General features: G+C 33.6%; 2 protein-coding genes and 1 pseudogene across 4 annotated transcripts; all 3 read right to left on the minus strand.

The window, feature by feature from the left end:
• Window positions 1-1,858: 1,858 nt before the first annotated feature.
• LOC140840718 (filament-like plant protein 4) lies at window positions 1,859-8,897 on the minus strand. 3 transcript variants are annotated; one of them, XM_073207901.1, is made up of 6 exons: window positions 8,655-8,897; window positions 6,697-6,828; window positions 6,273-6,498; window positions 3,773-6,191; window positions 2,979-3,024; window positions 1,859-2,473 (listed from the first exon to the last, which is right to left on the minus strand). In XM_073207901.1, exons 2-6 carry the CDS (start codon window positions 6,820-6,822, stop codon window positions 2,036-2,038), a joined length of 3,255 nt encoding a protein of 1,084 aa, XP_073064002.1. In that variant the 5' UTR covers window positions 6,823-6,828; window positions 8,655-8,897; the 3' UTR covers window positions 1,859-2,035. The 3 variants fall into 3 exon arrangements, with proteins under 3 accessions (XP_073064002.1, XP_073063999.1, XP_073063994.1); XM_073207898.1 differs by lacking the exon at window positions 8,655-8,897 and adding an exon at window positions 8,284-8,476 and having other exon boundaries at window positions 2,979-3,021; XM_073207893.1 differs by lacking the exon at window positions 8,655-8,897 and adding an exon at window positions 8,284-8,474.
• A 7,846-nt stretch (window positions 8,898-16,743) lies between these two features.
• On the minus strand, window positions 16,744-18,322 carry LOC140840733 (probable methyltransferase At1g29790). The gene has a single exon (XM_073207905.1). The coding sequence runs from the start codon at window positions 18,174-18,176 to the stop codon at window positions 16,935-16,937; it is 1,242 nt and encodes a 413-aa protein (XP_073064006.1). The 5' UTR covers window positions 18,177-18,322; the 3' UTR covers window positions 16,744-16,934.
• A 1,082-nt stretch (window positions 18,323-19,404) lies between these two features.
• LOC140840739 (bZIP transcription factor 29-like) lies at window positions 19,405-22,844 on the minus strand (annotated as a pseudogene).
• Between the last annotated feature and the right edge of the window lie 3,181 nt (window positions 22,845-26,025).

The following is a 26,025-nucleotide window of genomic DNA, read 5'->3' on the forward strand; positions in this document are numbered from 1 at the left end:
TCAAAATTTATAAAATTTCGAGATGAATTTATCACGGATGTAAGAATGATAATATTCCCGGATTGAAGAAAATTATTTCGCACTTGTTTTGCCCTTCGTCCGTGTTTTGTTTTCAAAAATAGTCATTTTTAATACATATATATATATATATATGTATGTATGTAGTGAGTGTAGCATATAACATAAATACTGGCACTCATGCACAAATCACACAGCATCATTATTTCCAACTCTTTTTTTGTTTTTTGATGAAAAAAAGCCCAAAATAGTGATCTTGATCATCATCCCATATACATGCAAAATGCCAATAAAAAAATCGAACAATATGCAGTCCCAAAAGGCAGTGATAATCAGGCAGATTATGAAGCCGTGCTCGAGTTTGGGAAAGAAACGAGACCATGAAGGGTTCCCATCGGATGTGCCCAAGGGGCATTTTGCTGTGTACGTAGGAGAGAACAGGAGCAGATACATAATCCCAATATCTTTCTTGGATAAGCCTCAGTTCCAGAGCCTTCTGCAGCGTGCCGAGGAAGAGTTCGGGTTCGAATATCATCAAATGGGGCTCACTATTCCTTGTGCGGCAGAGCTTTTTGAAGCTCAAATAGTCAAATATCAATCCTCAGGTAGAAGCAGCCGGCCACCATGCAACTCAAACTCGGAGGTGGAACTTTTATTAGCTAGACGAGTTCCAAGGCCTAGCTCTACAAAGATTATAATTTATCATATATGTTGTGTGGAATTTTATGAAAGTCCCCCACACACACATTATATATATATATATATATATATATATATATATATATATATATATATATATATATATATATATATATATATATATATATATATATATATATAATGTGTGTGGGGGGGGGGGGGGGGGGGGTTAATTAATGATATTCAATTATTATTAAACCAACAAACAATAACCAAATGGTTTTTTTCCAAATTAAAAATATATATATTCAAATTCCTTTCTTTTTACATTTTTTTTTAAATTTGAAAATATATATTTTCATTTTAAAACGATTTTCTCTCTTTTATCTCACATACACATATACAACATATAGTAATTTGTCTCCATCAAGTGGGATTAATCATGTTAGAATAAAAAGATATTTTGTTGGTGTATTGCAACGCTTTGTCTACAAGGTCTAATAAGTTGTCATAAATTGGTCCCGACCAACCAAACAATTTTAATTCAGATCAGTGTGCTTCAGAAAAATATATAACTTTTAAATAATCATTTTACAAATCAAAATTTTGTAATTAGTATCTCTATACTTTAGCTAATTAACCGGCTTACTCTCTGATCAGCTCGATCATACGTATTTTTTTCCATCGAATATTATATTATATAGTTCATATTTATAAAATATCATGTGAACTTTTTTTGGTGCTGGGTTTCAATTTTTGTAATCAAACGTTTCTAATCAAAAGTTTCAAATTCTAGTTTAGCTACGTCTTTTCATGTCGCCATGTCCATTGTAAATGATTGAACAATTCACGTTCTTTGCTTTTCATCTACGTAGCATTTTTAATGCCAAGCAAAGCTCTTTAGAAAACGATACACCAACTATTTTTGCATTCCAAATAATGTGTCGATGGATCAAATGCATTTTCTATTCAGCTACCAAAATTTTCAAACCAAGAATTTAATGTATCAGGGAGAGATTTAACGTGGGATCAATTATGTGATCCAAATATCGACATCACATGGAATATAACTCATTCCATATAACATGAATTCCACTATTTGTTCTTTGAAGTTTGATGATGGGAGGTGTATACACAGTTTTCGATTAGCATAAACAAGCAATTATTGAAAATTTGTCAAATGAAGACTGCAGCAGACAAGTGACGGACGATCCTGTCAACTTGAAATAAATACACCAACTAAGTATACTATCCACACAAACTATATAGAGAATTTAAAATTCTAACGCCAAATTACACAAAAGAAAGAAAAGTTCGGAAGGTTCTTCAATATTTACAGAAAGGTAAACTGTTTATTATGCTGGCGAACAGTCGGTCACTACTGACCATTCTTCCCTTTCGCTGAAAAGAATCGGCTAAACCCGCGAGCTTGTTTCTCGGGAGTGGGAGTAGACGAGCCTGAACTTGTGGGATGGTGTTTTGAATATTTAGAAACTGGTGACTGCGGTGGATTGTGTGCTTCAGAATCTGATGGACTAAATGGAGTGTTGAACATGTCCAAGGGGGATTCGGATCCTGCTCCATGAAAATTGAGACAAGGGATGGTGTCCATTAAGGATGAATCCACATCTTGAATATTCATGCTACTTACAGTTGGTTCATTTTCAATGGGGTGGTCGGCTTTCTCAGTCCTTTCGTTGTTTGGGAAACTGAGAAACTCCGTTTGGGGACGCATAGCTTTTAATTGCTTGCCGAGAAGAAATATGGTTTCTTGACACTCAGCCAGCTTTTCGGCTGCAGCTGCCAACCCCTTCTCCTGATATAGAAGAAAAGTGTTTTTAGTTTTCTCCAAAGCTTAACCACATGGATGATACACGCCTAATAATTGGAACAGACTTCAAAGCGGGACAAGCAGGCCAGGCATTCCATCAACCGAGAAAAACTAAAACAACTATGCATAGTCATATGGTTTATTTGCAAAGTTGTAATACTTTATTCAAATATTGCGTGTGAAAAAAATTGTCCCCTGCCAATTTTTTGTTGTGGCTCCTGAATATTATCTTTTGAAACTATGACATGTACCCAAAGAGAATTTTTCTCTACAAACTCACTTCCGAGGATTCAAACCCATAATAATTGAGGTCATAGGTGTTAAATGGTGACAAAAAGGCATAGCAGGGCATAAACTTTGGCCCACGATAGACATATGCTACGGAAGCACTTGGTTTAAACAAACTTGAAAGGCATGCATTTCAAAATCTACAAATGACCAAGTGTCCACTCAGATATATATAGAAAGCAAGATGGTTTTGCACGCTCACCTGGCTAATCTTGTCATCAGTATCAGCTGCTGCACCGCAATCACTACTGGCAAGGAAATATCAAGGTAAGCACAGTCAAGTATGTGAGATAAAAATCATCACAATTTTAACTCATACTAAATAGCAAAATCAGCCAGCCAATACTGGAAAATACATCGGTACAATGGTTTGTATCCTTAAAGTTGTATCAGATAACTCAGAAAGAGCATGTGTAGATTTCACAAATCGCTTAAGAAGCTGCAATGAAAAAGCCAATGGGCCAAAGCATGTTATCACTGACCTAAACATGAAAGTCAAAATTTAAGGTTCGGCAATTTTTCTTGTTTCTTTATACTCTTTAATTTACTTTATTATTTCCTATTTCTCTTTTTATAGAATCTTAAGTCGATTGTTCTTTATGAAAGCCCGAAGGAATTAATTTAGAATTGGACAACAACAAAAATTATGGAACTAAAATATCAAAAAGCAATTGATCTATAATCTATAGATTTATTACATATATAAATGAAGGCTAACCAAGGAAAATAAAGAGGCTTGCACTGGAAGTCGCAGGCATATTCTCTAGAGCTTATAGGCAAATAAAGACCATTTTTATATGTAAGTGGTAGCTTTTATACGATTAAAAGTAGGATATGGACAGCTTAAAATGATCTTTTCACTCAATAGGACAGGTAAAACAAATTCATATTAACACAATTAATGAATCCCTTTAAATTGAGGACACAACCATCTGCTTCAATCAGTTTCGAAACCAAATCAATGCAGAAGTGCAAGAGCGGGAAATATATTAGTACCTTTGCAATCTTTGAAACGTATGCAGCTGCTCTTGTAGATCAGTGCATCTGGCAAGTGCATCGTGATGACTTTTTCTCTCCTCTTGTAGCTCATTTTCTAAACTTTCTATATCCCGCCGAAGGTGATTTACCTTAATCTCTAATCCCTCTGCCCGTGTTTCAAGTGATTTGTACGACTCTGCCATGCATTTGAGCTGTGTCTCGAGTAAGCTGTTGGTCTTTTGAGCAATTGTTAGTTGTGAATGAACCTCAGAAAGATGCTGCTGTGTTTCCAGTAACTGAGACTTGTTGACTTCGAAGTTTTCGGTACATCTAGCCAGATCATTTGCAAGATTCTCCTTGTCCAATTTCAACCGTTCAAACTCCTCCAGTGAGCATTTCCACGACGGATTTGTTGAGTCAGAGGTCGGAACAAGATTCCCATCATGAGGGACATCAGGATCAGATGCGGAATCAGAAAAGTGGGCACAGCCGTTCGGATAGCTGTCTCCTGATAAATCAACGAAATTTTTGTTCTCAGGAAGTGCAATCTTGTCTATACAATCAAATGAGCAGGTTTCCATTTCAGAACTTTTCAATCCCATAACATTGAATTGCAGCTCACTTGCTTTGCTTAATACATAAGAGATGTCAAGAACAAAATCATTCAGATTAATCCCGCTTTTAATAGATTCATTATATTTGGCAGAGAACGAGTCAACTTTTTTATTCAGTCCATCTCCATCAAGAGAAATTGTTCCCAGGATTGCCTTGGCCTCTCTACCAAGAATCATGAAAAAGTCCTGAATCTGAGAAATGGCAATTTCCAGTTCTTGGTTAATGATTTCTTCAGTTTCTGTGAACGGGGTAACATCTCCAGACGTAGGAATAGCCTTGGTTGCTGTTATCTTGGCATCCTCACTCACTGGGTCAGATTGATCAATCTCCACGGCAGAATTCGTCAACAGATATTGTAGAGAATCATGCATATCCTGCATAGCGTGTCTAATGTCCTCCATAACTTTGCCAATGTCTTTTTCTGCAGACATTGACTCAAGAATCGAAGATATTTTTGATTGGAGCTTCTTGAAGATAAGTGTATCTGCCTGCAGCTGTGGACTTGCAACAGTTACATCATCTTTAGAAGACACTCCAGCTTCCGAACCACAAACCTCCTCAGACTCCAGGGGGTCAGTCATCATGGTGATTTCAAGTGATTCTTCCTGCTTTACAATTGCAGATCTCTCATTGCCTATATTACCTGATATACCCTTACTTGGAACTGTTCCATTGGATAGATATGCTAATTTCTCCATCTCCAGAAAGTCATCCATGAGATCCAACGGATTTGTGTTTTCAGACTTCTTCAAATTAGAGAGCTCAGACATAACTCCAGTAGCCCACGAACCTGCACAACTTGCGCCATCATCATTTCCATCTTCTGAAATAGAGGTAAAACTTGGTGGATTACCAATGCTTTGACTACAGAAACCTTCTATTGGAACCAAAGCATCTGATCTCGTAGAAATTCTCTGTTCACCATCAACTTGTAGTTGTGTTTCTAAACTTTGAAGCTTGCTAGCGGTCTGAGCAAATAAACTCCTAGAAGCTTGCAATTCACTGTTGCGCTTTGCCAGCGCTTCTGTCAACATTTTCATTTCTTCCTCCATTGCTAATAATCGTTCTGTCAGTAACTCATTGTCTTTTTGATACCTTTGTGTGTTGCCGAGTCCAAAGTCAGGCATTTGGGACAAGAGTGGAGTTGGAGATCTCACAGGATACCTCTTCAGACGAGACTCTCCACAATCCTGGCCCATGTTCTCAACTTCTAGTTTCATTTGTGCTAGCGCAGCTGGACCCGGCAATCTCTTCCGAACAAGACCGCGTAATCGTTGACACTCTGCTTCAAGCTTGGCAATTTTCTTAACTCCCTCAAGATGCTGCTTGTTTGCTACTTCAGCAGACCGCACACTCATATTCTTTTCCTCATTGCGGATTTCCACCTCTTTCCTAGCAATGTGAAGCTCATACTTATGTGAATTCACTTCTTTTTCCCAGGCCTCAATTTTGCTCTTCAAAAGTTGTATCTCTGCCTCAGCTTGTAACTTCTCCTCGTTCACCTCGATCAGCATGTTCGAGCGTTCTTGCAAAGATCTAGAGAGCGCAGCATTTTCAGCAGCAGACCTGAGTATTTCTTGGTCTAAATTGGATATTTTTGTTTCAAACTCGAGCTTCATCTTATCGAATAGCTTTGTTTTGTTAATGACAACTTCATGCAGCTTTTGATCATGTTCCTCCTTCAAATTTCGCATTTGCCTCATGCATTCCTTCAGAGCACCATCTAAATGAGATGCCCGATCTTCGGCAGTAAGCTTTAGCAGTGTGACAGATTCGAGATGAGTTTTTAATGCTGCAGCTTCAGCCTCCGCCTTTTCCCAACCTGTCAAAATATTAAATAAACTTAAGTTTAACCACATTCTATGTTCATGAAGAAATGACAAGAAAATTATAAATTAAAAACCTGAAACAGCTTCTTCAGCGACTTTTGCATGTTGTTTCACCAGGATCTCTTTATTGGTAATTTCTGAATTGGCTTCGGATAACTTTTCATTCAGTTCAGTTACTTCATCTTCTAAAGTCTTGACTTGATCCTCATAGGACTTCAATTGATTCTCCAATCCAGTTATATGTGTATATGATTCCATTGATATTTGAACATACTTCGGTTTCTTGTTTTCCTGCTTAGACTGTAAAAAATAGGAAACAAGATAAAAGAAATCAGCTAAATATTCATTCTTGATGACAGACAGAGCAAAAATTTGTGCGGAAATGTAAAGTGATCCCGTGCTCATCGAACTGGGCGGGAAAAATGTGACAAACGTTAAAAATAAAATGAAAAAGGAAGCTAAAGGTGTCTAATGCATAGATCGCATATCACGTCATACCTTGCCAACTTGAGTTTCGCTGGTCTCTGAAGCAGCATTAGAAGCGTCTAATGCAGTAGCAGCTACTTTCTCAACACCCTGCTTATCAGATGACTTTTTCTTCCATAGCCAACTCCTTTTATCCATTGCAAGCTGTGGACACAGGGCCATAAATAAATTTGTAGGCTTATAAAGTGAAAATATTTAAGCAAAAAGACCAGATATGCCATGCATTATATGTAACATCACAAACACACTGCCAGAGTCAGATATCTAGAAAGCCAATCAGCAATTTTAATTTCAAAATCAAAGCATGAAAATATCTTCAAGTAACTTGGTGCAATTATAATTTATTCAAGTATGCCTTCTCGACCATACAGTGGCCATGGAAATAGAATTTGTGCAAAATGTTTTGATTTTCCAAGTCAATATATCCGTTAACAGAAGTATTCACTCAATAGGCAACTGGAAAATTAAAATTGGGACACTTTCATAGACTTGAATTGTTTACCTATGTAGTTGACTAACAAGTAACGGGGGTAGAAGATGCAAATTATTCAACATATACCTAATAACCAGCAAGATATAGTGGGCTAAGTCATTATACATACCAGAACTTCCGAGAACTACTACTATATGTAGAAGGAAAATCTGTAAGCGCCTAAGCTCACATGATAATGAAGTACATTCCAGTTAGAACGAGTAAGGATTAGGTGCACGATGCAAATAAATTTAACAAATTTTCAGCTCTTCAAACATCCAGATCAATGGAGAAAAGATCCAGAAATAACTTTATAATACAATGGATCACAGCAATTGAGAATCCAGGACTCAAAAGTCATAAAAAAATCCAGGTCATTATTATCATAGCACGAGCATAATTGGGGGCCAGATAAACAAATACAAGTTCCAATCAGATGTTCAAAAATTTTAAATCATGCGATCAACTTGCATAATTTAAATTTATGCCCACGAGGATCAAGAAAATGAAAGAAAAACAAAATACACCTTGACTAAGACATTTGCATAATTTAACAAATATGAATGGGAAATATGCACCAGAAAGTTTCCCTCTCTTAATACCAAAATTCATTCTCGTATTGCATTCCTCATCAAGCAAACAAACCATTACAATATCAATCCTATCAATGAAATTGAAAAATAAATTCAGACATTGTACGTCATCAAGGTATCTTCAACATGCTTTGATGAGAGCATAAGAAGTAAGGCTTCAATTTTTTGATGATCCAAACCTTAATTATATGTAATGATTATAAATTTCATGGGAAAAACTAAAAGAATGATTGAGACGAACAAACAAAAAAATGAGCACCCTAGAACAATGTGTGCGGAGCGAGCAGTAGCACTCCTGAAAAGGGGGGAAAAACAAATTTTGTGTGTAACTATTGGATCCCTTCAAAAAATTCTGAATCCACTTCTAGTCTCTGATAGAACTATTAAGGTCGGGAAAAAAGTGGAGTATGAAATAAGCTAAAATTTACACCAAATAATCGAACACTCGCGATAAGAACCGTTGATAGTTATCGAAAGAGACCACGTCATTCTACGACAAATCAACAAGTGCTCACAAGTCCTCTGAAACATTACCGCAGCTCCGAAAACAGCAAGGAAAAAAGTAGATATGCTCATGCAACACACCCGGAAGCAAAGTGCCAGTTAAAGAGTGAAAAAGCGACACCGACAGAGAATTCGGAAAAAAGGAGAAATGCTCTAAAGTTTGTGAAGCAAGAAAGCGATATAGATTTCAAAATGAACAAAAGAACGGCTTTCCAAAACACGGAAAACAAAGCAAATTGAACAATTTAAAAAACACACACCAAAACAGAAACAAATGGTCAGTTAAAGATTTCGATCACAGCCATCGACGACGCAATGCAATAACAGAAGGGCTAAAGGAGTAAAATCGAATTTAATCGAAGATCAATCAAACTCTGCTCGCATACTGATATCACACTTACCAGCAATGCAGTAAAACGGGGATTTATTTATAAAAAGTTAAGATCTTTTGTTCAGGAATGTAGCTCGTTCTCCGCGTGGTTCGAGTGCTTCAGAAATATAAATGACGGAGAAGGTGGCGGTGGCGGTGAGGCCGGCAGAGCGGTGGTGGTGGGGAGGAGGAGGTGGTGGAAGTGTGGAACGCTCCACAGTGTTAGCTGTCGTTTAAAAAGGCAAAGAAGTTGAAAGGCTCCAATGTAATCAACTTTCTAAATGAGCATCACTTCTAGGAAATTAATTAATTGATTAAAATTTCAAACTTTAATTCAAACTATTAAAATAAATATTTTGGAAAAATTCTATTAACTTAATTATATAAAAGAAAGTGATTTTGGTGATATTTATTTTTAATTAAATATAAAATAAAAGGCAAGTGATTAAAGAAATTTTAATTAGAAATCTCTATTATTAAAGTATAGTTTGGTACATGAGACAAGAGAGATTGATAAATAATCTTCTTTTATCTTTTGGTATCTTTTTAGAAAGCTCGTGATAAATAATTTTATATAGGGATAAAATATCACTTTTATGATATGTGATAATTTTAATCTGATGATAGAAACACCACAAATGACTTAATTGTCCTCAATATATAAAAATCTTAATCAATAATTGTTCTCTCATTTTACTTGTAGGTAGAAATTAAAATTATATAAATATTTTTATTTATTTTTATATATTATAACATATGATAAATATATTAATGAACTCGAGATAATTATATAAATGATTTGTATAAATCTCAATAAAATTATTAGTATCATTCGATTAACCTTAAATATTTATATTTGACTTGACTCACAAAATTATGACATCAATTATCATATTATATAATATATAAAATTAGGTAAAAATAAATAAATCATGCAAACACTGTCGGCGCATTAACATATAAGAAATATGAACTCAAACAACAAATTTAAAATTATAAAATTTATTATAATAAGGTTAATTTTGTCATTACAATCTAATATATAAATTTAATCACTCTTATTAAAATTATACCAAACATTAAATATAATATCCTACATCTTATTTATCCTTAACTTATCCTTATATTATATATCACATGTTTATCCTATCATGTATACCAAGCTATGCCTAAAGTGTATTATTTCAAAGACGATTGTTTTTTTTCAGCATAGAATATGAACATAAAATAATATGAGCTCATCTCACGAGTCAGTTTTGTGAGATATATCTTTTATTCGATGTAACTTATAAAAAAAATTAATTTATGTGATAAAAATATTATTTTTCACCTTAAATATAAATCTGATCAACAAATTTTACAAATATAGAGACATAAAATTATCCACGAAGTACCACTTCAAATAGAAATTGAACCTCATCAAATAGAAATGGACTTCTTCATTCCAGATTAATTGTCAGATAATTTTCGTTTATAAATATACAATAAAATAATATTTTTAAATGTGTTTTTATTTATAAAAATTCAAAATATACTGTGGTGGCACGAAAGTACGAAAACGCCCTTGGAGAAAGATAAATAAAAAGAGTGAAAAGATGATGTGAGCTGTATTTCTTAGATATTGATGGTGGTTGTTTGGACCACCGTCAGTCCAGCTCATGATTTGATGGTGGCGCGTCTGCTGCACTTTTGCTGCCATGTGCCGCCGCTCTATCTGATCCCTAATTCTCCTAATTTTGAATAATATCCCAACTTTTTGTCTAAATTCGATTTTCTAAAAAGTTTTACAATAAACAGTTGGTCTCATAATTGTTTCCACTTTAATATATATTTATATATATATATACAAAAAAAAACAGTAAAATATAATTTTTAAATCATGAATATGCCAAAATTTTGAACTGAATAATGAAACATATATAAATAAGACAAATATATTTTTAAAAACACTTTTTTTTCTTGTTTAATTTAATTGAATATTTTTGTATTTTTAAGTAAAGTTTATTTTTTTCTTTAAAATTTATAGTTAAATATTTATTTTTATGGTTTTATATTAAGTTTGAATTCAATGGTAAGCTCGAATTATAGATTATAATATTTGTAGACTTGTGCATTATTACAATAAAAGCCAAGAATATTGCCTTTCATAAGTACTGATTTAGGCCCGCCATTAGATCACATGATCTTCCTTTTAATATAATAATAACAATTAATAAATTATTGGAATTATGAAATGCTAAAAATGATAGAACAAGTAGGGTTATGATATGCTAGTTTGAGAGCTTTTAATTATTAGTTGACAGAAATTCCAAAATCTGAAATTTGAATTTATTTATCTTTCCTTTTTTAAGGCGAATTGTTTGACAATTTATTATATTATTAAAAATATTATTTTTGCTGGTTTTCTGGTTTCAAGTAGCTGGCTATATACTTATTAAATACCTAATAACAAAGTCATACCTAATCAATCAATTTATTAAGGAAATATAACAAGCTTTAGCTAGAGTTTTAAATTTATTACAACGAGTTCGAGTGGATGAGATTTAGTATCGATCCTGAATTTTTGGCAAAAGAAATATTTGACTACAATTTAATAGTCAAAAAAATATAATAAGAAAACTTATTTTAGACAAATTATACAGTTACGTAATTTCATACCAAAATATTATAATCGTACATTTTCTTTATGCACTTGAAAGGGTGAAAAGTTTATTGCTCCAATAATACCGAGTGTGAGAATTAAAAAATAGTTAAGTTTGAGAGGGAAAATACATTAAATAATAAACTTTATTATTAAAAACAGTTTATGTTATATCGAGATATCTACCTCAGGTTTTTGTTTTGTACAAGATAATCGGCTCATCATCTTATTTAAAAACAAAAAATATAAATTCATCAATATTTGTTTTATTTTACAATGAAATAATCATCTTATATAAATATACCGATTACAAGAACAAACTTACTCAAATACAATATATATACATATATATATATATATATATAAATATGTATATATATATATATATGTGAAAGCGGGGAATAAAGAGGGGGGGGAGGGTGGGTGTTTGTCCCTACGACAATAAACAGATGGGAGGTTTACAACATATTTTCTTACAACATGGTATCCCTAGAATGGTGGGACAAGCAACAGACATGTGCGTTGGGCCAAACAATATCAACTATACTTGCACAACATTTGAGTTGGCATCTACCCTGGAATTAGGTTCTTACTTACTGCTTTCCAACCAGTTCTCTTTTAATATACACACACACACACACACATGTATGTATGTATCAACGAGTTGATATATATTCCATCATATTATAGGTATTTTTTATATTTTAATTAATAAAGACTGACATTATGTACGAATAATCGAAATATATGATAATCTGATTTAAACATTTTTAATGTAATTTATGACATAATCAATATGTTAACTAAGTATATGTGTAAGATCATGTGTTGGTTATCAAATATTAAAATATAGAAAACAATTACAACCAAATATCAGTGTCAATTACAATATGGAGGTATATATAGATCCACCTTTCTCCAAAATCTACCAAATCTCCATCCCCATATAGCCTTAGCTAGACTCACATGAATTCCTTTAGAATGAAATGTAGGCAGGCATTTGTATCTTTGTAAAATATGATATCTGTTTCGATGCCTTCCTTTTATGCGTTATTTTATAGAAGTAATTGAACATCTATTGTACGTGGATACTATCAGTATCGTATTTTTTACTATATCCAGCCGTTCCAATACACACGTTGCATACATACATATATATATATATATATATAATTCCTCGAAATTATTATTTCAAATCATATCTGTCATCAATCCCAATGCATGCAATAGTCCCCGTGACAAAGTTTGAAAAATGAGCTAAAGAGTCGACGGTACGCATAGGTACTGTTCATATAAATCATAGGATTCCTAGGATAGCAGCGAAGGCTGTCCGATCAACTGAATTACGAAAATAAGTAAATTTTATAGTAAAGGTTAAATTTCAATTTTTTTTTTGGTACGTAAAAAGGCATTGGAACATTTTTATTTACATTTGCAGTCACGATTTCAACATTTGTTAGTCGGTCCCATTCACCAAATGCGAGCGACAGCATTTGTGTGGTGCAGTTTGTTGTAGGAGCTAATGTGGTTCGGTGGGTTTCAGACCAATATAAGACCCAAATTTAATTAGTGGAGCCATGCCTATTGATTATATATTCTCGCTTTTACGCTACATAAATTATTATTTTTAAAAACGATTCTCCACTTTTTTCGATGGTCAACAATTTAAAAGTTTTAAAAAAATGGGCAGTTCGATTCTTTTGTTTGTACATACACTGTTGGTGTTTGTAATCTTCATTCTATCTTTAAAACATGGGAATGAATCAAAAATCGTATGTGATGATAATCTTAGGTTGGAGACAAGGTTTTGAATTCGAAGTGCATTTCTCGATGAAATCAGGCGCAGTTATTGCAACGGGACCAGCTAAATCTACACGTGTTAAATTGAATTGTACTATGGATCTGATCGCTAATTAGGCAGGTTTGTCGGTTGTAGACCTAGTCATGGCCGGGTCAGGTCCAGATCCGAATCGAGTCAATCGGGTTAGGGTAGGGGAATGAAATCATAGACGGTTACGGTTCAGGTTCGGACCCGGTTAACCATTAGGTCCGATTCAATCTTTATATATTTTTTTTAAAAAAAAACTATAATTTGAAAAATAACAAAAAAATGTTGGAAATTGTAGGCTCAATGATCGCAATGAATACAAGGAAAACTCAAAATTATAGGTTTGAAGTTTGGACGAAATATGTAATTCTCATTACCATTTGTTAACTTTATTTATTAATTAGCATCTAATTAATTTAACGACGATAAATTTAAATAAGGAGATCAGTCACCGGCTAAAGGCATTCACATCTAAAAATTAAACCACCCCTAAGTTAATTGTTAGTTAGACAACTAATCTAAAGTTAATTATATCATTATTGAGAAGACTGAAGATATATATTATACTTAGTTTTATAAAATAATACAGATTACATGTTGAATTGGTGCATCAATCAACTTCAGTGTTTTACATAAAATATGTTGACTGTAGGCATTCTGAATGCCGTTTTGTCATATTTTCCTTTTTGTAGATTAGCTCTACTTTAATGCTGAATATATTGCGTTGGATGATGTTGCTTGTGATATATATAAAAAGTTTTGATACGTTAAACACTCATTATTGGTTTTTACGTGAGGACTGACTGAGGTGACGTCCATCTATTTGATACATTGGTCAATTTTTGGACGTGGAGGTTATATGCATAGAATACAATGCTGACGTGTTGTTCCATACCAACACTTGTGATGCAAAATAACTAAAATTATCAAAAATTGAAAGATATATGAATAGTGCTGAAATGTAATAACATTTAAGATCAAATTCGCAAAGAAACAAACATAAAATAAAAATAATAATAATAATAATAATAATAATAATAATAATAATTTTGCCTATATATTAAAAGGGAAAAAAAACGATGCTTGGCTCCCCTCGAGTTTAAGAGTTTAAGCTCAAACTCAGTCATTAGGCTAACTAATATATCACACATACCATGCACAAATCTTTTAAAATTACTAAATATGAGCATTTAAATAATTACTTAAAATTATTGATATAATGAATATATTTTTTATATCATTTGATAAAATATTCAAATGAGGATAATAATTATACTATCAAATTGAATTATTTACGGTTGCATTCCATATATTGATTGAGTGAAATTGTTACCAATAAAAAATATAAAAAGACATTTAAAAATTATACGTCATTTGTTTATAAAAACTTTAAAGAATAAATAATTTTTTTCAAAAAATAAACAAATAATTTATTAGATGATTATTTCGATTAAAATTTTTAATTCTTTTACTAGAGTTATAAATAAATAATAATGATATCGATAAATTGACATTCAATATTTCAAAAATTCATTATGATATTCTTCACTAAAAAATTGAAAAAACGTATTATTATATAAAATTTTATAATTTATCAATATTTTAGAGAATATGAAGAACTAAATATATAAAAGTAACACAAAACCCATGATCGTAACCAAAATTAGTGAAATAATACGATTAATGCAAATATTTAAGAAAGTGTTATTTATACTCCATATTTTTTAAAATACAATTCTTATTTATTTCTTTACTCTAAAACACCTAATATGTCCTCAAATGAATTTTTAAAATCTTGAAAAACAATGAAAAATTATTATTCTGATTTTTTAATAATAAATTAATTGATGATATTTGAAATTAGAACATTATTAAATACAACACTAATTCATACAATTTTTTTTTAATATGAAGTTTATAGCAAACACCTACTATATATAACAACTCCTCTATTTTTTTATATATAAAAAAAGAAAAAATAAATTCTGTGGTAGGTGAAAATTTTAAGCGAACTCATGAATTCTAAAATAGTGGATTTTTCCTTTGTCGAGCTGACTTTCATTTTCTAAAAGATCAGAAAAATGGCATGTGCTCCGCTTTAAATCAATCACATGCTTAGGCTTCCCATGTGAAGCCTTTGTCAAAAGTAAACTAAAAAAAAAAAGGGACGCTCGATCTTTTGACAAAAACTTGTGATAGACCGTATCACATATCGTATTTTGTGAGAAAGATCTTTATTTGAGTCATCCATGAAAAATTATTACTTTTTACTAAGAGTATTATTTTTAATTGTGAATATCGGTAAGATTGACCCGGCTCACAGATAAAGACTCGTGAGACCTACTCCAATCTTTTTATATTTCGGTTAAAACTTAAATAATAGAAAAAGGCTTTATTTTGGACTAAGCTTAAATTGTCAAACAACTATTTTGAGAAACCAAATTGGGCCTTAAATTTGAATCTACACTATACATATAAACGGTTCGACCCGAGTCAGATTTCATTTAATTAAGTTATTTCTTAAAACATTACCCAAGATCGAACTAAGATGATAAATTTATGTTCGGATAAAAAATAAAAAACACTTTCTTAATTTTATTTTATATGTTTCTAGGTTTTTATTGTAATGAAAAAGCACTTCAAATACTATAAATTTAGGCTTTCAAAAAAATAACTTGTTCAAGCTTTTAAAACACTATAAAGTCATCCAAACACTCGCAAAAATATAAAAACACTTGCTTTTTAATCCAAACAGCAATTGAGTAACAAAATCACCTGCATCTTCTTGAGTGGATTCCTCGATGTTGCGTTCGCATTGCGATAAATCGACAATCATTCTATCCAGACGCAACGAGGATCTTGAAAGGAAGTGACGGAGAACGGAAACGCCACGAATTTGCCAAAAACTAAACGAAACAAAATCCAGTACTATTCACCTATTGTATTCGATGGGGAGTTCATGTCTGATGAATTCAAGGTCAGTCCATCCAATCGAAGAAACGTATATATAATGACACAGAAAGCGTAGAAAATCTTGAAAGCACATCTCAGGTCTACTAGAAGAAGCATCTACATACACATGATCAAACAAATCTGAAGACACTTGCCCAAATGCAGTAGAAACAAATTCTGGAATAAAAAAGAAACTGGAGAAATGCCCACATGGCACATTCGGGGATGGATCCAATGCGGATATGCAGGGGGGAACAACTGAATAGACTAATGAAATAAAACATAGACAACTTGTGATGCAGCTGTCTTGGTGCTACTGCTAATAACTATTGAATTCACTCGAGATAGCAGAGATCAAGTTCAGTTTGTCCTCATAACTGGGAATAGCCAAAGAGTATCATTCGAACTCGAACTTAAATATACTGTTAAAATTCTTATCTGGATATGAACTCACTCAAGATACGATTCAATTAGGTAACTGTTGAGTGTTGAATTACAAAATGATGGCCCTGATATTTAACTGTCTATTGACTAATAACTGATAAAAAATTTATACAAGGAAAATATATAAACCTCAATGCATATAAGAAAGAAAGAAAGAAAGAAAGAAGAAGAAGAAGACTGATAAAAAATTTATAAAAGGAAAATATATAAACCTCAATGCATATAGGAAAGAAAGAAAGAAAGAAAGAAAGAAAGAAAGAAAGAAAGAACTTTGGTTGCAATTACCATTACATAGAAGAAATAACAGACAATACCACTTATTTTGCACTAAAAAGGAATCTGCGTGTAAAGTAATATAATTCAATGAATCTTTTTAGTATGAAACATGAAGAATTTTCCAGGAGAAGCTTTTAGCCATATTCTTACTGGTCTCTGTAGAACAGCATCTATATTCTTACTGGTTTCTGTAGAACAGCAGACAAGTATACTTCTGATTTCCCTTGACCATTAACTTTCTCTCCCACAATCCACTTTAACTTCTTGTACCCGAATCTTTCAATCAACCGAGTTAGATCCTGTTTCTTGTCATTGATGGAACAGTAGAAATTATCCAACCAAAACAATCCACCAGCCCTCAGTACACGATCAGTGTCAAACATCAAGAACTCTAATTTCTCAGGTTTACCCCCGATATCCAATCCATTAGCCGCGTGAACCAAATCAAACACATTGTCATAAAATGGAAACCTGCTATCCAAGCTCAAATACAAAGGGAAAAGTCCCCGAAAGGCAATGAATTCATTAAACGGAGCATCTATATTCAGGGTGGCAGTCACTATAGTCACATTTCTCTCGGCCATTCTAGCACCAAAAGTCCCCGAGCCGCCACCAATATCAAATCCAATCCTAATCCCACCATTTCCCATAGCCAACACATCATCAATAAGGAAATCATACTTGCTTCGTGCCTTAACATATCTTTGATTCTCATAGCCATTAAGAATATCAAAACAACCAGCACAATCCCGATTCAATTTCTTACTGTTCAAACAAGCAAAATTCTTACATCCTAGACCACTCCAACTCAATGCCTTTTCACTAACATTTTTCCAAAGTGACACAGGAGAGGGCTGTAAACCAACCTTAGGAATTGTCTTCGCAAAGCACCTCCTCCTCGGCAAAGGCTCACATCCTTGAAGAATCAACTTCTGACCAAGGCTCCAATCATCAGGACAGAGCCCGTTAATTTTGTAACTCATAAATTGGGACAGCAAATCCACAGATTTCTCACAAGAATGCCCCACAGATGCCACCATCTCAGTGATTCCAGTTCTGGAATCTTTCCCTAAAGGCAGTTGATGGGGGTTTAAGAACTCCTTGAGCTCATTTGCAATATTGGGTCTCGAAAGGTCGAGGCTTTCATACCCAAGTATTTCTTTCTCCATCTGGGCAAGCTTCTTCTGCGAAGATTCAATCTCTCTCAGAATTAAACTCACTTTTTCTGAGATCACAGCCATGTTCTTTGGATTCTGGTTCACTGTAGTAGGATGGTACGTGAAAGCATAAAAAGCAAAAAGATTTGTGGTTATTACTGAAAAAAACATCATCAAATTCACTGCTGAGGAACATACAGATGCCCTCTTGAATCTCGCTGTTCCATCTCCGATTTTCAGAGAAACAGAACCCATTTTTTGTAGCCTAATCAGTCCTAATCTTCAGATAGTAAAAGATGGCAGGAAGAAGTGTGGAAGTGAAAGCATAAACAGTGATATATTCAAGATTCCACATCAGAGAGCTAGCAGCGAGCCGAGCAAGCTGAAGAAAACTTATTTTGATTAGGACATTAATAAGGTACGTTTAGTGAAATGAAAACTCTAAACATGGTGTTTTTGTCGGTTGGATTAGGGATTTTTGAACCGTACACGTGTATGGAGATCTAGTTGGGTTGTGGGATCAGCTTCAAATTGGGGTGAAATAATCCGAGAAATAGTTTCGATCTCGTGAACTTCAATCCAAGAAGATGTAAAAATCGACGGCTAAGATTCGGCCAAAAGTCAAAGTACTTTTAAATTATATAATTTTGTTCTCCCCCGAAAACGATGAGCTACGAATAGATTAAAAACAGCAGAAGAAACTCGGAATAAATCAGCCCGACCGGTTCGAATTTTATTTATTTATCTATACATTTGTAAAAAGTGCATTTTTCCCCCAACGTGTTCTTTTCTTAAAAGATAGAATTAATAGGCAGATGGGGCCCACCATAAGTCCACGAGGCACGATCCAATTGTTGGTAATAATATATGGGCAGAAATTCTTTCCGAACAAGTCTTTTGTAAGATGATTTCATAAATTTTTATTTGTAAAACGGTTCAACTCTATCAATATTCACAATAAAAAATAATATTCTTAACATAAAAAATAATAATTTTTTCGTTTTTTTAAACATAAATTTATCATTCTAGTGATGTTGTAGGATGAATTGTTGAAACTCTACTACAAAGCATACAATCTATTGTTATTGTTGTGAGACAATGGAAAATTTCCCAAACGATTTAAAATTGGATAATCTAGCGCTTCACGTTTTTTAGGAAGTAACCACAATTTCATGGTGTCCAAGGGATATATTATTTAATTTTGAAAGTTTTGAAAAAAGAAATTGGAAAATACTTTTGAAAAAAGAAACTATACAATGGATTTTGTTTTGAAAGAATAAGATTATCATTGTACTTTTCAAATTATGCTACAGATTTGTATGATTGAAAAGTTATAGAGCACTATATTTTGAACGGACTTGTAGTACTATGTGGACATGAGGTCTGGTTAAAGGATTTAGATGAAATTAAGCCAGAAGATAAATAATCCAGAGACAATAATTTAGGATATCACCAATTGTTACAGGGAGGCAAAAGACCCGTGTCCAAAGAGTAACCATCCATGAATTTCTAAAGAACATATAGATATCTTAGCTCCAAAGTCATGTCAAACTGTAGTATACCTCCTTTATACATCAACATACAATCAAATGGACAAACAATTATAATCTATTGGACAGCTACAACAAAAATAAATATTGACTACATATGACGGACATTGCGGACATATTGGCCTAAACACAGCTCTAAACCAAGCCACAAAAACAGGAAAAGTTGATAGATTCGAATCTCGCCGTTTGTACCCTTATGCGGAGGCAGGAGCAGTTGAAGTAGTTGTAGAGGTCGTTGATGCCGGGACTGATAATCGTTGGATTTGATTAGGCTGCTGATTTGGTGGAGGTTGTTGGAGTTGCCACATCTGGTGCTTTACAGGGGCTTGCTGTCCGATGCCATTATATGTTCTTCCATCTTCTCTAAGCTCCATCTTTGCAAGCTTTAGTCGTTGAACTTCGGCGGTCAATGCTTCATGTAAAGCTGACACATAAAAAATTAGCACGATAATTCTTTTATCCAACTACAGCAAAAAAACACACGTCATAAAAAATAACAATGTAATTGATATTCTATACAGAAAATTATTCTGAACAAAAATCCAACTTTGTTGCCGTAGCTAAATACACAAAAGCAGCAAGCATAGTGGTTTGATTTCTTGAAATTTTTTGCACAATCCAATCCTCGCTGGTTGTAAGGTGAGAACCATATCAAATAATTACAAGCTGCAGAATCCATATAATGCACCACCACCATTTAGCACAGTAGTTGTTTCATATTCCTAATGCCGTTCAAGATACCTTTACAAATGCAAGAATGTCACCATGGTAAAATTCAAGTTGACAAGATCAAAATTTCAGCGTCTACAAACAAAGCATATGAATGGAAAAGGCATGTTGGATCCTAAAGGTTTGCATGTAAATAATTGGAAATTACTACTGCGGCGGCTTTGCTGAACAGGCTTCAGAAACACAATTAAATTGTGATCTGTGAGTACAAGTAGAGGAAATATGCAAGGAGAAACAAATCAGTAATCTGTCAAAAAACTGTAGATAGTAACAATGGCAAAATATCAAAACTCAAGTCAGTATTACTTTGGGAAATTCCTTCAAGAAGTTTTTTAAATATAAAGACCCTGACAAAATACTGTGCCAATGTCGTGCACTACAATTTATCATCAGACAATACAGTCTAAAATCTACAGGGATATGTTTCTCATCATCTTTATATGGTTCGAGTGCATACTATCTGAGTGAGAAATGAGAATCAGTGCATTACCAAGCGAAATCAATAAATTTAAATACAAATTTATAGTAATGGATTAAATATGAATACCATCTCTGAGTTGTGCCTGTTGCTCCATAGCTTTAAGACGAAACTTCAATTCATTGTTCTGATTGGTTAGCTCCCCATAGTCTTTCTGCAGATGAAACATGACTTGTGTTACCACATCATTTGAGTTCATGGCAAAAACTGCAGGATAACTGGCCAATCGCTGACTACACACCTGTAGAATAGTAAATTGAGCTGACAGTGTGGTGGCTTCTGATTGCAGAGTTTGCACCTTGTGTTCCAATTCAGATATGTAGCGCAGCTTACGCTCCTTGGAACGAGCAGCTGAGTGCCGATTAGCCAATATCCTGAAAAAAAACAACGTAAAAAATCTTGACATCAGCAGCAGCTAAGTAAAATTGTTTAAACCAAACCTCTTTGCCCGTTTAGGATCTAATATTGCAATTTCTGAAAGCCTCTCATCCGCCACAATCTTTTTCAGCTCAACTTCATTAAATTCACCATGTCCAAATTCAATGTTTAGCTTAACTGACTTGTCGCTCACCGAATATCTGGGTGAGATATGATCCACCCGATTGGACAAGGAAGACTGTAACTTAGGTGATTCGTCGCCAAATTGAAAATTTACAATGGTACTATCCATTGAAAGACTTCTGTGGTGACGAGCTGGTGGTGCAATATATCCAGCAGCACTCCTTTTGACCCCCTCCCTCAAATTTGTTCCATGCTTTGAGACAATTTCTAACTCAGTATTGCTGCTGTAACCACCACTTGACTTTGTCCCACTTTCGATGCATTCCTTATCTTTATACTCGACACCAGAGGCATTCATAGCATTCACGTGAATCCAAATTCATCAAAGAATTAAACAAGTCGTCCACAACCTCTCCCTCTGATCTTCTGTCACCTATTCCATCGACACTGATCTTTCCATGACCTAGGACATCCATATCTTGTCTCTTCAGCCCAATGGGCTTGTCATTTCCGAAATTCTCTCTCATACTTGCCGTCCTTCCAAACATTCCTTGGCCACTTATCGGAAGCAACTGAGGAGAAGACTGAATCATAGCTGAGAATTCCAATGGAACATCACTATTTGAACGGCGATGCCCTCTACGAGGAGGAAGGCTATCAGTGCCTCGAAACAAATTTTCCCTACGAAAGGACGGAGCCATAGATGGCCCCCTAGAACTAACGTCCGTTTCCTCCATGGACACATCTTTCGTGTTTGAGTTCGATGACGCCAGGGAAGACTCGCTAGGAGGGAAGGGACTCAAAGGAGGCAAAGAATTGTTTGCAAAAAATAAAGGTTGAGATTGAGACCTCGAATGAGAGCCCCCTACATTGAAAGCCTGATTCACGAATTGTTTCAAAGTGGGCTGAGCCATCAAAATCCAAACTCAGAGGATTCACAAAATCAAAACTTGGACCCTTTATATCAAAGGTTCGAACTTTACGCCAACAAACAGATCGGAGAGTCAAATACGTAAATAGCACAACTTCCCTAGCTAAGTCACCTCAAGAAAACCATACAATACAACAAACGACCCTCAAAATCGCAATCACCGAATTCCTTCAGCTATGACGAATCCTTTCATCCAAGAACCCCAAATGCGAACTTCGCAGTGAGTCCAATTCAAATCTCCAGACACCAAATTCAGTTCATTTCGTACTTGAACATCGTGAACAAAAAAACCCTAAAACGAAAAAACACAATGACAAACAGGTACCAGCATTCAAAAATCAAGAAATAACATAAAATCAAACACGCATTGACAAAATGGTTGCACCTGTTAACAAAACAAGTGGCAACACCCCTTTCAGGTAGCTCCTTCAATCACGAAAACCCTTAATTGATAAAAATATATATTTATATTTATTAAAATATATATGGACTTTTGAGCGAATTTCCCGCTGAGAATGGCGGTGATATCGTTGAAAACTACTGCAAACGGGATTGTGCGAAAGAAGACAAAAACTTTGTATTGCATAAAAATTGACGGAATATATATATATATATATAATTGTTAAATAGACGAATGTGGAAGAATGGAATGTGAAAAGTTTTTTCCTTTATCGCTATCTCAGTCAATTGCAGGCTATGAAATTCTTTCGATACCAAAAAACCCCAATCCATTTTAATCCCCCAAAAAAAATAAAACCAATCTATTCAATCCTGACCGCAATTGCATTTCAATTTCATTTGCATTTGGGACAATAAATGCCAATTCGATTTTGCCGCATTAGTCATGGGCCCACTTTATTACAAATTCATAAATTCAAAAACATGTGTATATTTGCAGTTCAGACATACCAATAAGGTGGAGTTAAATAATCTTATATAATAAATAAATATTTTATTTAATTTGGTTAGTTAAATTTGAGATAAGATGATAAATTATGTTTTGTTTTATTATTATTAATAAAATATTAATAATTTTATTTACTAAAGATAATATTGTAATTTAAATTTGATAATTTGATTGATATAAGACAAATAATTAGTAGATTGATAAATAACATAAACAAATAAAAAGATAAGATAAATTATCAATAAATTAATAACATGCAATATATTTAAAAATACACGAATAAGGATTGTGAATAAAATAATAACAAGATTTTGTATTGTAATGAAAAAAATCTATCGAATCAACGGATTGTAATAAAATAATAACATAAATTGAAACATAAAAATAGCAGGCAGAATATCAAATATTTCATCAATCTTTTATCAGATTCGGGATGAGATTCAATATATCCAACATTTGGTCAAAATATTTAGCACTATAATCTTATAGGATTATCGGTACAAATGAATAATTATTTTCCTTAATTGACAAACAAAGAAAGAAAGAAAATTTATTACTCAGGAAAATCATAATTTCTCAAATTTTACATAAGATCAAATGGAAAATAATTGGATTCTATATTTTTAAAAAATATATGGTATTTTTTTTTTTTGAAGAGAAAATATATTATTAGGAATAAGTCAAATTACAATCTTCATTCAAGGCTTCTAAAATAAAATCTGGAGGGGAGTTCCAGACAGAAGGACGAGCATAAAAGCAAGATTCCCTAGCAAGACTGTGGGCAATCTTGTTTGCTTGTCTACGAGTGAAACAGACCCTGGCGTTAACAATTGAATGACTCCACCAAACTATGAATTTTATGTCTTGAAAATTCCTTCTTTACAGTAATATCACTCATCGCAGGAACAACAACGGTAGGGTGAATCAGCCGATGATGATGTGCAACAAAGAGGCCGCGCACTCGTCCTCCTTCATCTGAAATTCTTCGCCAATACAATTTCCTGCTATGTGATTTGACAATGCACTGCCAACAAACTTGTTGACCAAGTTAAAGCTCCTGAATTCTGCATCGTGTCTGCTCTCTGTTACAATGCAACAATGTTTCCAGACTCCCACCGGCCATGAACTCATAAATCAAGGCTTTAAATTCATTCCTCTGAAAGTCGATCCTATCACAAATGCTTACTAGTTTCAAAAGGTTTTTCTGTCTTATTAATTCCTTTTAATGCATTGCATCCTGCTATAAAACAATTACTCGAACCTTCAACAAAAAGAGTAAGCATTTTGACTCATAATCTATAGAGGTATGGAGCCATCGAGATGGTTATTTACAAGATCTAAGGATAGCAATAGGGCCGTACCTCTTGTGAGGCGAGAGAGGCCATCGCTTCAGGGCCCGGTCCTCATAGGGGCCCAAAAAAAATTAGAAGTCTCATGTTGTTGAGGTCTGTACTTAAATAGTATGTGTAATTGACATTTTAAAAAAAATTGGACATTGATCAATTAAAAACATGATTAACTATGATGATTGTGTTCTTTGTGGACTTACTAAAATTATGCAGAGTCCAAACAATAAAGCTACAAAACTCATTAATTAAATTTTTAAAAATTTTGTAGGCGTAAAATGAAAATGTTTATCCAATGTATTTATATTTTATCTTGTGTCAATTCATGTGTTAAACTTTTATACTTTATTTGTCGATTATTTGACATCTTTTTCGAATTTATGTAGTTGGACTCATTTCAAAAAATAAAACACAAAAAATTGACTCAGGCCTTGTGAACCACACTTACGGCTAGCAATCTCGTGCAATTACCCAAACTATGTGGTGTGCTTCCGGACAAGTTGTTACCTTCCAAGCGCAAGTGATTTTATAACAAAGCCAAGTTTCCCAATATCATGGATACAGTTTCTCACTCGTAAATCCGTTTCCTTCCAAGCTAAGTAAACCCTTGCAGATTTGAAAGCCCCACACCCCCGGAAAATCTCTAGTTCCTCAATTTGACTAGAAAGATTAGCCATCGAATCCGGCAAGGAACCACGCAACATGTTTTCTCCAACTCCAAAACCTCTTAGGTTTGTGCAATTTGTGAATGATGGAATGAAACTGATATCATCTTGAATTAGGTTATCTGAAGCAATGAGGAATTGAAGATTTGAAAGCCTTCCATCGGCAGTAATCTCGCATGTCGTTGCACGAGTTCAGAGCACCGAGTGGATCAAAAACCGCAGCTTTGAAGGCTAGCATCGCAAGAAAATCAGTTTCATTACTTTTCCATGCAAACGGAGTACTTTTTGTAGAAAAAACATCCCAAATATTGAGCAAACAATAATGATAGCACTGAGAGACTTCGCCATTTGTGGGATGGATGATTCTGTTGTATTGCTTTATGATCAAATGCACTGTTTTAAATGCACTCTGGTACGTGTGTGTATATATATATATATATATATGTCAAGTTTTGATATGATCCATACCTACCGTGCACACCTATGTGAGCACTGATGAGGTGTCAGTTCTATGATAAAATTATAAATTAGAAATAGTTGAATATTTCTGCAATCAATTCTTTTTAAAATTTGGAGCTTGAAACAAACTTAAATAAATTTTGAGTGTACATAAACTTGAAGTCTAAACGATGTGACTTGAGAATTAAACCTGAATTCAAATCCAATATTTTGATTACACTATTTAAATTCTGATAAATTTAAACTCAAGCTTGAAAATACAATGTTTTTGCAATAATCGATTAACATCTGAGTGAGTTTGGATAGAAAATTATGGAGTTTTTCTTTTTTAAGTAAAATTGTGATAATTTTCTGTTTGGATAAACAGATGAGATAGTGTGAGAATTTATTTTTCCAAAATGATATGCTTGTAGAAGAGATTGGTGGTTCTAGCATTCTAGGTTTAGTTGTTAAAAAATAATTAATACGTGTTTTAGTTGGAATTGAAAATTGGGTCGATAAAACAAAAATAATGCTAAAGGTACAACCAAAATATCTC

Source organism: Primulina eburnea, chromosome 1 (assembly GCF_022965805.1).
Source record: "Primulina eburnea isolate SZY01 chromosome 1, ASM2296580v1, whole genome shotgun sequence".
Lineage (NCBI taxonomy): Eukaryota > Viridiplantae > Streptophyta > Magnoliopsida > Lamiales > Gesneriaceae > Primulina > Primulina eburnea.